Here is a 12858-nt window from a genome sequence, read left to right on the forward strand (position 1 = left end):
TATAGTGAAAACTTAAAATTTCATGTTTCAAATGTTTTTTTTTAATCAGGTACGTCTTATATTATGATGGATAATTTAACTTTGCAAGCATCATCTTCAATTTGGCAATCTCCTCATCCTTTGCAGCTAACTCTTCCTTCAATGACTTGATTTTCTCATCCTTATTTTCTGACAGGTTCTTTAGTTCTTCTAACAGTTGGTTTGTGTCCAGACGATTACTTGGTTTCCTTTGTACCAGTTTACCAATAATGTGTGCTATTTTAGGATAGTTGGCAGTGAGATGAGCTGGTATTTGCCCTTTCCGGAGATCTGTTATTGTTTTTACACGCTCCATATCTGTGCTAAATGGTTCCACCATCTCTAAAAGTATTATACCAAGAGAGTACATGTCACTCTGAAAAAAAATATTACAACACATTAAAACTTAACACTTGCTGTAGGTATACTAACAACTATTTTCATAACCATAATGTAGTGTCTTAAAAAGAAGAAATGTTTTCCTATACAAGGATTCATAGAACCTGAACATAAGGAAAATACAATTGCTTTTGTTTTTTATTATGCTATGTTTCTATGACGGTTTTGTCTAATGAGTGTATAAAATTTGAACTTTTTAAGTAGTCTGAAAAAAAAACAATTCAGGGAAGTAAAGGGAAGCAAGTAATCATTAATTACCTTAGGATTACACTGCCCATCTAATTGTTCTGGTGCGGCATACAAATGAGTTCCTAAAGCTAAGCCACTGTGTGATTGTTGAAGAGGGCAAGCTAAGCCAAAATCGCCCAACTGCACCTGTATGCCACTTTCACTTTGACCCACAAAAACATTGCTTGGCTTAATGTCATGATGGATAATGCCTCGGGAATGTATGTAATGTAGTCCTCTCACAAGCTGAGTAAACATTTCCACTAAAATGTCAAGCTTTGTACAAGCTACTGGATATGTTCTGTCTGGAGTTAGTTGACCTTCATAACTACCACAATCAATTGAATCCGCATGATGTAGGCACAAATCATCAGAGTTTTTCCTGGATAAAATCAAATGACCATTTCGCTCATCCAACCACTGTTTTAAAGTTTGCTGACAAAAGGTCATCTGAATGTATAGCGTAGCCCACTTCAGATTGACACGTGAACAATTTTCATACTCCTTGCATGACAGAAATTTGCATATAACATTTTTATCAGATGTAGATGCTTCCTCTTCACTCTCGCTCTCTTCTTCTGAAACATCTTCTTCAAAACTGTTTGTGTTTTCAAAAGATATAACAAAATCAGACTGACTATGTTTATTTGTTAGTTCTTCTGAATTATATGTTTTAAATGACTTCATTAAATTTGAGTATACTGATGTAACACCATTTGAATTTATTGATTCATCAATGTCTGTATCCATGAAGTGTTTTGTGCGTTTCTTTTTAACAGTTGATTCTATTAAAGGTTCCAACCAGGCTGCTTTGTAATTTACTATATTTGGATGGTTAAGACTAGCTACAGTTTTGACTTCAGCAAGATGAGACATAATGGAATCAACATCTGAAGACTTGATGAATACTTTCTTAACAGCATATTCAACTCCGTCTAATCTGTGGCGGGCCTTAAATACACTACCAAAACCACCTCCAGCAATAAAGTAAAGTTCTTCAAATTCTTTGTGATATCGGGACCATTCTAAACCAGAACTTGTAATAGGCCATGTAGCTGGTAGAGTTAGAGGTATTTCTGAACCACTTGCTATTGTAACCAGTTGGTAAAGAGCTCGTTGATACTGGCTTCTCATAACTTCAAATTCTCCCATAGCATATGAATCATCTATAAGCTTCATGCTATGTAATTTCTCACAAATTGTGTTGTAGAGATGGTTTGCCTTTGACATGTCTTTTTCTAGTAATGAACATAGTTGCTTGACAAGAGATTGAACAAGAAGACTTATTGGTGTAGTGGCTGGAGAGTTTACTAAATCTATATGTTGCATACTCTGATGTAAAGATTCATGATCGCTGTTTGGAGCTACACCTAAAATAATAAAAGCAATGTTGTAGAATGGCTTTACTACATTACAGATCTATAAATATCTTGCAAAATTTTAAATGACACATTTCACAGTTAGTACAATAATATTAAAGACATCCCTAAGTAATATTAAAAAATTATGTTATATATGTAGTTTTGTATTATATATATATATATACATAATTATTATACATTATATATGCTTTTTCATAAGATATCAGCACAATATCCTTAATAAAAAATAAAAATAAATTGGAATATTCTAGAATATATGAGAATGTGTTATCTGTGGTTTAGGGATAATTACACAATATATGGGGATACAATATTAATGTATAATTATTTTCAATCATAACACAAATAATATACATAGTTACTTTATTCAAAAACAAAGTTTGGTTATGAGATAATTAAAAGGTTGTGTAACAGCAATTTTTTTAAATTCCCAGTTAATACTTTTGGGTTGTTTTACTGCTTAATAGTAAATTTTAAAACGGATATACCAAATGGTACAGCATACATATACAATGGTACACAATACCTATTATGTAAGTACAAGAATCACAGAATTAATTGAAACGAAAAAATATAGCTACGGCCCCTCGTTAGTCAAATACCGTTACCTAGTGAGGTTCTGCGGTTGATAACCTCAAGGTTGCGGAGGATAAAAATAAACTAAATTATGTAAACGAGTGCTACATTTCATTTAATTAAATTAATTTATTAGTGTTCTTTACCTAAATCAAATGATTTTACTGTGGCCAAAGCCTCCCACTTGTCTTTTCTAGTGCCCATTTCTGCTTCGTCGGTTATTTGAGGTAAAACCAGGATTTCCATTCGTTAAAGTCTAAAACCTTCATGCTCACATCAGAACTAGGACATGAAGAAATTTAAGGAACTCATGTTTAGTTATATACTATTCCAAAACCAAAATAAATAAGGCCATCAAAAACACAAATACATATTTCGTTTATCTAAAATCTTGACAACTACAGACACGTTTGTCACAGCAATAAACGACAGACTACACAAATTTGCAACTGATATTGACAGCAAATATCTTGAGGAAATTTTGGAATTATTAAATATTATAGCAGACCAATTAAAAACACCGAAATATCTCTTATTATAGATCGTAGCATGTGGTTCTAAAAATTAAGTTAATTAATTAAAAATACGTGTGCACCCGATACGAAAAATTCCCGGTCATGTATCAATTATTATTACCTTCAAATCAAAATTCAATTATCAGTTTATTACTCATGTGTTGTCTAGGCTTTCTAGTCTGTAACAATAACATTAAAATACATATTATAAAGTCTAAACATTTGGAATACTGTACTTTTTTCTATTCAATATGAATTAGTAGTATTCTAATATTCTTATTCTTATGATTATTTCTTGCTTTCGTGTAATACTTACCTATCTCCCCATCAATAATGAATCTTCTGCCAAAAAGTCATAAAGAATTTAGTGATAAAGATTATTGGAATAAGTTTTTCAAAAAACGTGGTAACAAAGCTTTTGAATGGTAGGTTAACTTTGAATTTGCACGTCTTATAAGTTAATTACATGTTTGTAACTAAACCAATAATTTTGCAGGTACGGGGAATATTTAGAACTATGTACATACTTACATAAGTACATTAAACAGACGGATAAAATATTAATACCTGGCTGTGGTAATTCTAGTCTTAGTGCTGATCTTTATGATGTTGGATATAAACAAATAATAAATATAGATGTCTCTGAAGTGGTAATTAGGCAAATGAAGGCTATAAATGTGGTGAGGTCAGAAATGACTTTTACCTGTATGGATGCTATGAAAACAACATTTGAAGATGGTGAATTTAATGTGGTACTTGATAAAGGTACATTGGATGCCCTAATGCCAGATGAATCTGAAGAAACTATAGCAAACATTGATAATTATTTTAAAGAGATGAAGAGAATATTAAAAACAGGTGGAAGATTCATATGTATATCTCTTCTTCAGAGTCATATTTTAAAGAAACTACTTGATGTATATTCTGATAAATCATGGATGTTTAGAGTTGTTAGATGTCATGAAGCTGAACAGAAAAATATTGAAAATGGGGATGGCACAACATTGCCAGTATTTGTTGTAATTGCTACCAAATTCAAACTGATGCCAAATTTGGTTTGTTACTTATTTAATTTTATTTACTTCTAGTTTATATAACTTTTATTTCTTAGCAAGATCTATCAAGGATTTGTTTGAAATTACTGTTATCTATATAGCACTCAAAATATTACTTACCTATAGAGTGTTTATTATTGAATGAGTCTAGTAAATTATATGTTAAAATAAACATTTTCTTCAACATCTTACTTACACATTTGCCAGTCTTCAGAGTCTTAAGCGAATGCTTATGATTAAAGTAATAAGCATTGTTATGTTCATATTTTCAGCTTTTAGAAGTATGTTTAGCTGGTGAAAAAATGATAAGACTTAAATCGCCAGAAGAGTTACTTAGTTGTGTGAAGTCTGCTCAAGACACTGCATTTATCACTAACAGCTTGGGGAAGTCACACCTTGATGAGGATGATGAGGTAAAGTGGAATTGAATAACACATGATTATAGATGAAACAGGTACTATTGTGCAGTATATATATTTATTTGGTGTCTATCAAATAAAATTATTAAAGCATACAAGTCTAATTTGCTACTAGATAAAAAGAACAATTCCTTGCTCTCTTGGTAATGTACAGGCCTTGTATAATATACAGATAAATGAAGATTACTTTTTTTAGGCATATTATCATATGCATATTAGACTTAGCTTTGTTAAATATAATTTAGTAAGTAATTTTTTTCTATCTGTATGCTGATTATTTTGGATCAATGGATCTTACAATATGATACAAACCAGGAAGGGGAACAGAGATAAAGAACCTTTTTATGTAAAGCCAGTAGAAAAAACTTAAAATGTATATTAACAATTTCTTTTGAAAAGCATAGCAACTGACCCGTTTGCGGACAGGAATTACTAAAACAATTAAATGTGTACACTTTACATTTGACAGGTGTCCCTTGACCTCATGATGCCTGGGGAAGATACTCCCCGCTACACTCTGTATGTTGTAGATAAAAAAAAATCACAAGCTGTTAACAAATATGCTGTATTTATTGTGCCACAGGGAAGGTAAAATATTGCAATTTTTCAAAAATGTCTGTATATCATGTTTATAATATATTAATTATTTTTAATTTATCGTAATTGGTTAACCCAATTAATATTGAAAGTAATAATTATGAGAATTAATTACATTTATCATAATTATTTGTCTTCCATTTTGTATCATCTATAATTAGACAATATGAATATAGCTGTTTATTAACGTCCAGAAGGATCTTCATAATATTTACTAACACGCTTCTTTGGATACGTGCCCGTTATTCGGTGTTGAAAAGAACAAAAATACATAGAGTGTATATCTTAATAAAAAATATATATTTAATACTGAAAGCAAATGTAACATCAATGTTTTTACGGCTATTTCTATGTCAATGATGAATATTATCTTAATATTGCAATACTATGCTTAAAGAAACAACAATGCTTAAAGTTTTCAAATCGCAATGACATTTGTATTACATAAATAAAATCCGCCAGCACTGCCTCAATTTATGGGTCCCTAATACATTCGAATTTATTAATTATATTTTGTATCAGCCTTGATACACAAGTCAGACAAAAATTTACGTATAAAACAAGTCGGTTTTAACTCCAGGCACCACCACGGCATAAACATTTCCATTAAGCGAATGGCTAAATCAATTATTCTAAAGACTGGATATAGAAAACAAATATGTATCATATAAGGTAACCTTTATATTAAATTGGATTTAATATCAGCGATTCCACAGTTTCCGTAGTATGCGTGCCACGCCTTAATTTTGGCCCAATCGTAGTCGCTGCGGAGGTGTGTTCCATCGTTAAATTATACGCACACTGCAGCAAAAACAACATTTGGTGTAAAAGATTTGAAAAGTGCACTGGTTTGTGAGGAATATTTTAGTGTTTTTGATATTTTTATAATTTAGAAGGAAGTTTAAACAGGGTAAGGGTTCCGAGTATTCGAGAAGAATAGTACATATACTCTTTTAATTTTTCACTATATGATTAAAGTTGCCTTTGATTCATGCGATTACTACACATTTTAAGAAAACTTAGTGACAATTAAACAAAATATTCTGTTTGCGTTGAATATGTGAAATATCAAATAATTCGATTTTTTTTAACTGAATATCAGTTTGAAAAACATAAAAAAACAGTTTCGCTTTGTAAATATGTATAATGTATACATTTGTCATTAAGTAGGACTATATCCATTATAGAATTTGACAAGCTATATATTTTAAACATGCAATAACTAAAACGGTTCCATCATATTTTTGAATCGCTCTCTACTATTATATTGGGTACCCCTACGCACTCTGCGTTAAATTTAGACCAAAACATATACAGTTCGCTAATAAAGTTGTTTACCTGTTCTGTATCAATGTTTTTGCCAATATTCATATAGGTGTGTGTCGATGTTTATGCGAGTATTTCATTTATATATTAATAAGTAAAAAACGTTTACAAACTAACTTTAAGAAACTAGTAGAATAATACCATGAAATGTTCAATCGTTAGAACATCTATTCATTTCTTTTTTTGACGTTCATAAGTGTACATTATGTTACCTACATGATGATTTTTGTATTTGAATAAATATATTTCCCATTTAGGTTCACTTTTAGAGGTTTAACATAAAAATTTACTCGTTGGAAAGCACAGTTGATCCAGGCTTTTCATTTTATGTAGTATACGCCTGTAATATTTATTTTGAACTGGAACGATTTCTATTTTTTCGGACAGCCAGCCCATCCGATTATAGGAAGCGCATTCTTTACGTACCTATTTGGTTCTTTTGTTAGTTTTCTCATTTCTTTTGTCATTTATTTATATATCATAATTATAATCAAGACACCACTACGGTTCTTGTTTGTGTAACTGGTTTCTTTTTTTTAATGTACAAATTTATTAATTCATAAAAATACATGCAGTTCTAAGTCAATGCGATAATGTCGAAATTAAAATATCTGTGGCCATAGGTCAGAATACGATAAATGCAATTCATTACTTTACAGGCAATTAAATTACAGTCAAAACCGTTTTCGACGACATCGTTTAGAACAACATACCGGTTATATTGACCAACATCAATGGTCCCGGCTGAATTCTTCTGTATTAGCTTCTTAATAAATATGTTATCGGCTATTACGACTATCGGTTATAACGACTAAATATGAGTAGTCCCTTCAATGTCGTTATAACAGATTTTGACTGTATTAAGAAATCTTGAAGAAACTATTAAAATATGAAACAATCGATAAAATAAGTCATACTGAGTAAATATGTACTTATCATTGTCTGATCTATGACCACAGATATAATATTAAATACACTGGAAATCAATAAATTCCAAGCATATTTACCCTTAAAATATTTGAGAAACCAGAGAATAAATTATATATAAATTGTAGAGAGTCTGAGTGGTTGTTCGGCACACCAGCAGGACGCAGGCAATTGCAGGATTCGGCGCGTTTCAGTAGACTCGTTGTAGCTGTGTTGAGAAGGGGACACCATTTTGAAAGTCTCGACGCTGTGAAAGAGGAATTAGCTCACTCTGCGAAGATGCTTATACCAAACGGACTTAGTGGTCAGGTTGGTACAGTTTAGGAATGTGAAAGCCTCTTTTTTATATTTTTTGCGGTTTTACTCTATTTTCTGAGTACGAAATACATGAAAAATTACAGTGGGCGCTGCAATCTCTTGAGGCCTTGGATCTGGGCAAGGGCCCACGATCTAGTATCTATTTCATGATCTTTTGTTTTTTTTTCCTAATAGCCAAGTTGGTGATCTGCTCTTGTGACTGACACACGTTGTCGACTGTTTTCGCGTCGCGCACATAAAAGTCCATTTGTGGACAGCTAGGGTTGGAACCTACGATCTCAGAGATGAAGGTCTCACGTTGAACACCGGTCTATTAGAAGTACATAAGTTTTAGCTGCGGATTTCGGGGCCATACGAAATTATCCCACCCGTATCATTTAGACGTAAGTTGTTCCGCAAGTAAGCGTTTTTAAGGCAGTTTCTTCCGCGCACCAGCCCTTTGTGGCACCAGCTGCCCATTGAAGTATTTCCGACCCAATTCGACTTAGGCTCCTTTAAGAAAAGACCGTACCAATTCTTATAGGCCGGTAACGCACTCGCGAGCTCTCTTGCATTGAGAATGCGGTATCACATATGATCAAGTGAGTGATTATTGTAGAAAAGGTTTTGTTTTTCAATAATATAATAATTTGGCGTTTGGCGTTTTAGATTCCGTTTCTCTCATTGGGTAGTGACGTCGGTCGTCGTGTGAAGGTTTATGAAGGCAGTTCGAAGGTGTCAGGAGAGTTCGTGGTGGAGGAAGTGGATGTTGGCGAAGACACCTTCAAAAGACTTATATTTTTGGATAACCAATTTCTTGTTCAGTCAGAGGCCAAGCTTAAAACAGGTACAATTATTATTATCGCAACATTATATTAAAGTTCTTAATAATAATGACAGTTCTATTCATTCATAACTCAAAAAAATTTAAAATCATTTATTTATGTAGGTAGCATAAATAAAAAAGAAATATATATATTAAATGCTTAAATTTTACATTAACTCTGATAGCTTGAGCATATTGAACATTCACACGTAAAAATTGCCTCAAAAATAAATATTTACTTATTATTATTGAAAAAAGTTTATATAGTGCCTCTAAGGCCTGTATTCTAGATCATTAATAAAATTTAAATATATTTTCAAAAGCTGACAAACTATTTTTTCATGAAGTTTTTCCGTCTTTTATTTTCCTAAGATTTATATACATACAGTCAAAATCTGTTATAACGACATCGAAGGGACTTCTCATATTTGGTCGTAAAAACCGATAGTCGTAACAGCCGATGACGTTATTATTAAGCACCTAATACAATAGAATTCATCTGGAACCTATGACTGGTCAATATTATCGGTATGTTGTTCTAAACGATGTCGTCGTAAACGGTTTTGACTGTACATATATTCTGCATTCAGTTTGACATCAACTCTTCTTAATTGTGTTTTTTATTATTATAAGGACTTACTTGAATTAATTTAACATTCCATTTTTTTTCAGTTAAAAAGAAGAACAAAACAAAGCAAGTGATTGATTTCGGTCATATATCACAATACCATTCCTTTATGTGTGCATGTTTGCACCTGACACCGGCAACAGATATAGCTATAATAGGACTTGGTGGAGGCGGTCTATGTATGTTTCTAAAAAAATGCTACCCAAAAATGAAAATCACTGCAGTGGACTTGGACCCAGCTATGTTAGAAGTGGCCAAAAATCAGTTTGAGTTGGAAGTAGATGAGCGATTGAGTGTCCAAATTAAAGATGGCTTGGATTTCTTGAAGGAAGAGGCTGTGATATGTAAGTTTAAACGTTTTTACGTATATTCAGACTGTTAATTCCATAGAATTCTGACAGTTATCATTTTTGACATGTCAGAGATGGCAAATCTATTTTGCATTTTAATTTTTATTGCCTTAAAATGGGTCACATTTGTCACTTTTTTAGTAGCAACACTTATGAAATGTCAGAATTTTACGGAAAGAATAATCAGAGTATAGTTTATCACAAATATCGGAAGAATCATTTTTGTTTATACTGTGTAGTAAATCCTTGAAAAAATTAGAAATAATTTTCTTTGTAGCTATCTCCAATAAGCTTCATATGGAAACACGTAACTAGATAAACAATATATAATTTTTAAAGTTATGTTGTTAAGTTTCATTTGTACATTTCTTTTTTTCTTTTATTTAATAAGTTAAAAGAATTACTATTAACAAAAAAAAACTAGTATTTATTATATCTTGATCCTATTATATAAATTATATAAGTAATCATTATTCGATTAAAAAACCTAGTAATATCCATTGTTTGTAATCTTTTTGATTAAAGTTTTTTTAATTCCAGGCCGCCAGTATAGCTGCGTGATGTTTGACGTAGACAGCAAAGATCGAACTCTAGGTCTCTCATGTCCACCTCAACAGTTTCTGCAGGACGAAGCACTGAATCACGTCGAAAGGATACTTACGAATGACGGTATAACAATTTTTTAAGATATTTGTAGAAGAAACAATTTTTCTTTTACTTCACTAGTTGTCGATCAGTGAACAATATTTTTGAAAACTATAATATCGATTTAATAATTATATATATTTACTAATTTTGACAAATTAAACCATATAATAATATTTGAAAATATTTTCTAGGTCACTTTATACTCAACTTAGTGTGTCGAGATAAAAGTCTTCGGGAGAAAACGATTGAAACGCTAAAGCGACACTTTAAACACATGGCGTCGGTGAAACTGTATGAAGAAGTTAATGAAATAATATTTGCTACAAATAGCAATATGCCTTATAATATTGAAGTTTTAGAAGAAGCTGCAAAAAATTTAAATGCGACAGCGCGGAAGCATAATTTAGTTAAAATAAAATGTGTTGATTTAAAAGACTTTTTGCAAGCTGTTACTATTGAATCATAGATATATTTTAATAAAGTTATTAAGTTATAGTTTTTTATTGAATGTTAAAGGATATATTTTTGTTCCACCTCGTACTCGCAATAAGTAAATAAGACATTTCAACTTCAATAACATTACACGTTTTTATTCAACAACATTTATCTTAGTTAAAGTGACAGTTTTAATTTGTTGCTAAGTTTGCTAAATCTTTTCTTATTAAAAACGCTGAAGTACATGAACACCTGGGCATATCTACAGTTAAAGCGGAAATAAAATTGTACGCCCAGAAGTACAAGACTAGGCTGGAAAATCATCCTAACCACCTAGCTGTTCAACTCACCCTACCCGAGTGTATAAGCCGTCTCAAAAGACGAAGAACCCTGGAGCTCGGCAACATTGTCTGAGCTAATATTATTATGGTAGATATTCCTATTGAGGAATGTCTCCACCCGTCAGTCTTCCTACAACTCATCTGCTCATAGTCAGAAGACTGATTGCACGATGCGCTCTTGAAAAAAAAAAAAAAAAAAGTTTGCTAAAAATTATGAAGATCCTATCGACTAACTGATATACCTTATATTCAGAAATTTATGGCGTTTGTCAAGACATAATTTTAATAATAAATGTATGATGTATGTAATATTACGAAATATATTTGATTGATTACTTGGTTCGAATAGGTGAATTAACGTTAGAACATTTACTTTCATCTTAGACAAAATAAATATAAGTTATTATTATAGACTTCTATATGATGAATAGTTAGACAACGATATAGCTATTTTGGTTGATCAACTCGGTTCTTGGCAATTTTCAACATAATCAAACATTAATTAACGATTTGAGAAATACCAATTAAATCCTTTAATAAAATAGATTTGATTTAATGATTGTTTAACTTTGAAGAATTCAAATGTATATGCTGCGGTCTAAATGAAACAACAAAAATAAAATAAAACGCATTTAATGCCATTTCTTTGTATTCGCCCACTCGACTAGTGTCCATGATCAATTTACTTTATTGTCCCAAGCGGCATTACAAAACAATTCAACAACTATCATTAGGCTCCCAAATTTATCACAATTGGCACCTACACAGCTCTAACATTCATACAAATAATATACAATAATTTAACAATAATTACATTCACATATAAATAAATTACAATAGCCAAATTGCATAGAAACATGATTATATAAGTCTTAAAACACTTTTTTAAGAATATTTTTCAAACTTTTCTTCTTTTTACCGTTTTCACTATACTGCGGTCCGTTTTGTGAAATATCTGTGGATTCAGACCACAGACTACCAGTAGGCGACTCAGAAGCAGCCTTTTTACCTATTTTTCCATTAAAAATAGGCTCAATAGTCCTCATAATAGGACTAGGAGTACTTCGAAGACTTTGTCTGTTCAAAGTTCTTAGGAAAGCGGGAGACGAGAGACGCCTCGTTTTCAGAGTCTTATTCTTCAAGTTGTTGAAGAAAGACCCGTTGGTTTTTGGTAACTCTTTTTTATTTACATCAATAAATTCTACTGGTTCTGGTATTGGCGCGAAATATTCGTTTGCGTCTAACGCTATTGGATTCTCGTCTAGCTTTCTGATTTCATCTTCATTTGTGTTAATGTTTGTATTTAATTCTATGTGTTGTTGATACACGGATGGTTTTCGTCGCCTGTTCTTCTTGGCTACTTGCCATTCTCCTTTATTATGTTCTATTTCCACATCTTCGGTAGACTGTCTTGCAATTTGGAATGCCTCCTCACTTGGTCGCCTTTTCTTCGCAGCAGGAGTTGCATGCCCACTCACACCTTCCACAGATCTCCTTCTTAATTTCTCCTGTCTTTTCTTTATCTTTTTCGGCACATGCAATATCACTGGTTCTGGCTTTTGTTTTTGCAACAGATAATAAATGATTCCTATAATTATTAAAACTTGGAAAACTATGAATTTAAAGAAGGTTACGTTTCCGAACCAGCTATTTCGATCTTCCATAAGTAGTTCCATATTAATGGCCATTTTAGCAAGTTGATCTTGCAAGTTACTCATTTGCTCTATGTACTTTTGTTCCCGTTCGTTGCTTTTCTTTCTTTCTTCTGTCATCTGTACCAATGTTTTCTCGAAAGATTTCTGCATTTCTTCAACCTGTTTCTTATATCGCCTACTCAACTCTTCTAGATACTGCCCAGAGAGAGACATATTCCGCTCGAGCGTCTGAAATT

At 32.0% G+C, this 12858-nt stretch overlaps 3 protein-coding genes across 4 annotated transcripts in view; 1 reads left to right on the forward strand and 2 right to left on the reverse strand.

Annotated features, from left to right (window-relative positions):
* Positions 1-2: 2 nt before the first annotated feature.
* LOC110991273 (eukaryotic translation initiation factor 2-alpha kinase 1) lies at positions 3-3017 on the reverse strand. Its single transcript, XM_022256587.2, has 3 exons — positions 2750-3017; positions 676-2015; positions 3-394 (listed from the first exon to the last, which is right to left on the reverse strand). Exons 1-3 carry the CDS (start codon positions 2847-2849, stop codon positions 62-64), a joined length of 1773 nt encoding a protein of 590 aa, XP_022112279.2. The 5' UTR covers positions 2850-3017; the 3' UTR covers positions 3-61.
* Positions 3018-3310: 293 nt separating this feature from the next.
* Positions 3311-10686, forward strand: LOC110991294 (eEF1A lysine and N-terminal methyltransferase homolog). The gene is made up of 9 exons (XM_022256611.2): positions 3311-3543; positions 3615-4173; positions 4446-4586; positions 5062-5180; positions 7571-7751; positions 8409-8586; positions 9238-9537; positions 10084-10212; positions 10383-10686. Exons 1-9 carry the CDS (start codon positions 3452-3454, stop codon positions 10655-10657), a joined length of 1974 nt encoding a protein of 657 aa, XP_022112303.2. The 5' UTR covers positions 3311-3451; the 3' UTR covers positions 10658-10686.
* Positions 10687-11584: 898 nt separating this feature from the next.
* Positions 11585-12858, reverse strand: part of LOC111004483 — a 34564-nt gene continuing 33290 nt past the window's right edge. For both annotated transcript variants that reach the window (XM_022275526.2, XM_022275527.2), the window contains exon 4: positions 11585-12850. In XM_022275526.2, the coding sequence (XP_022131218.2) occupies positions 11840-12850 (1011 nt within the window). In that variant the 3' untranslated portion in view covers positions 11585-11839. The remainder of the gene's footprint in view (positions 12851-12858) is intronic.

Source organism: Pieris rapae, chromosome 10 (assembly GCF_905147795.1).
Source record: "Pieris rapae chromosome 10, ilPieRapa1.1, whole genome shotgun sequence".
In the NCBI taxonomy this organism is placed as follows: Eukaryota; Metazoa; Arthropoda; class Insecta; order Lepidoptera; family Pieridae; genus Pieris; species Pieris rapae.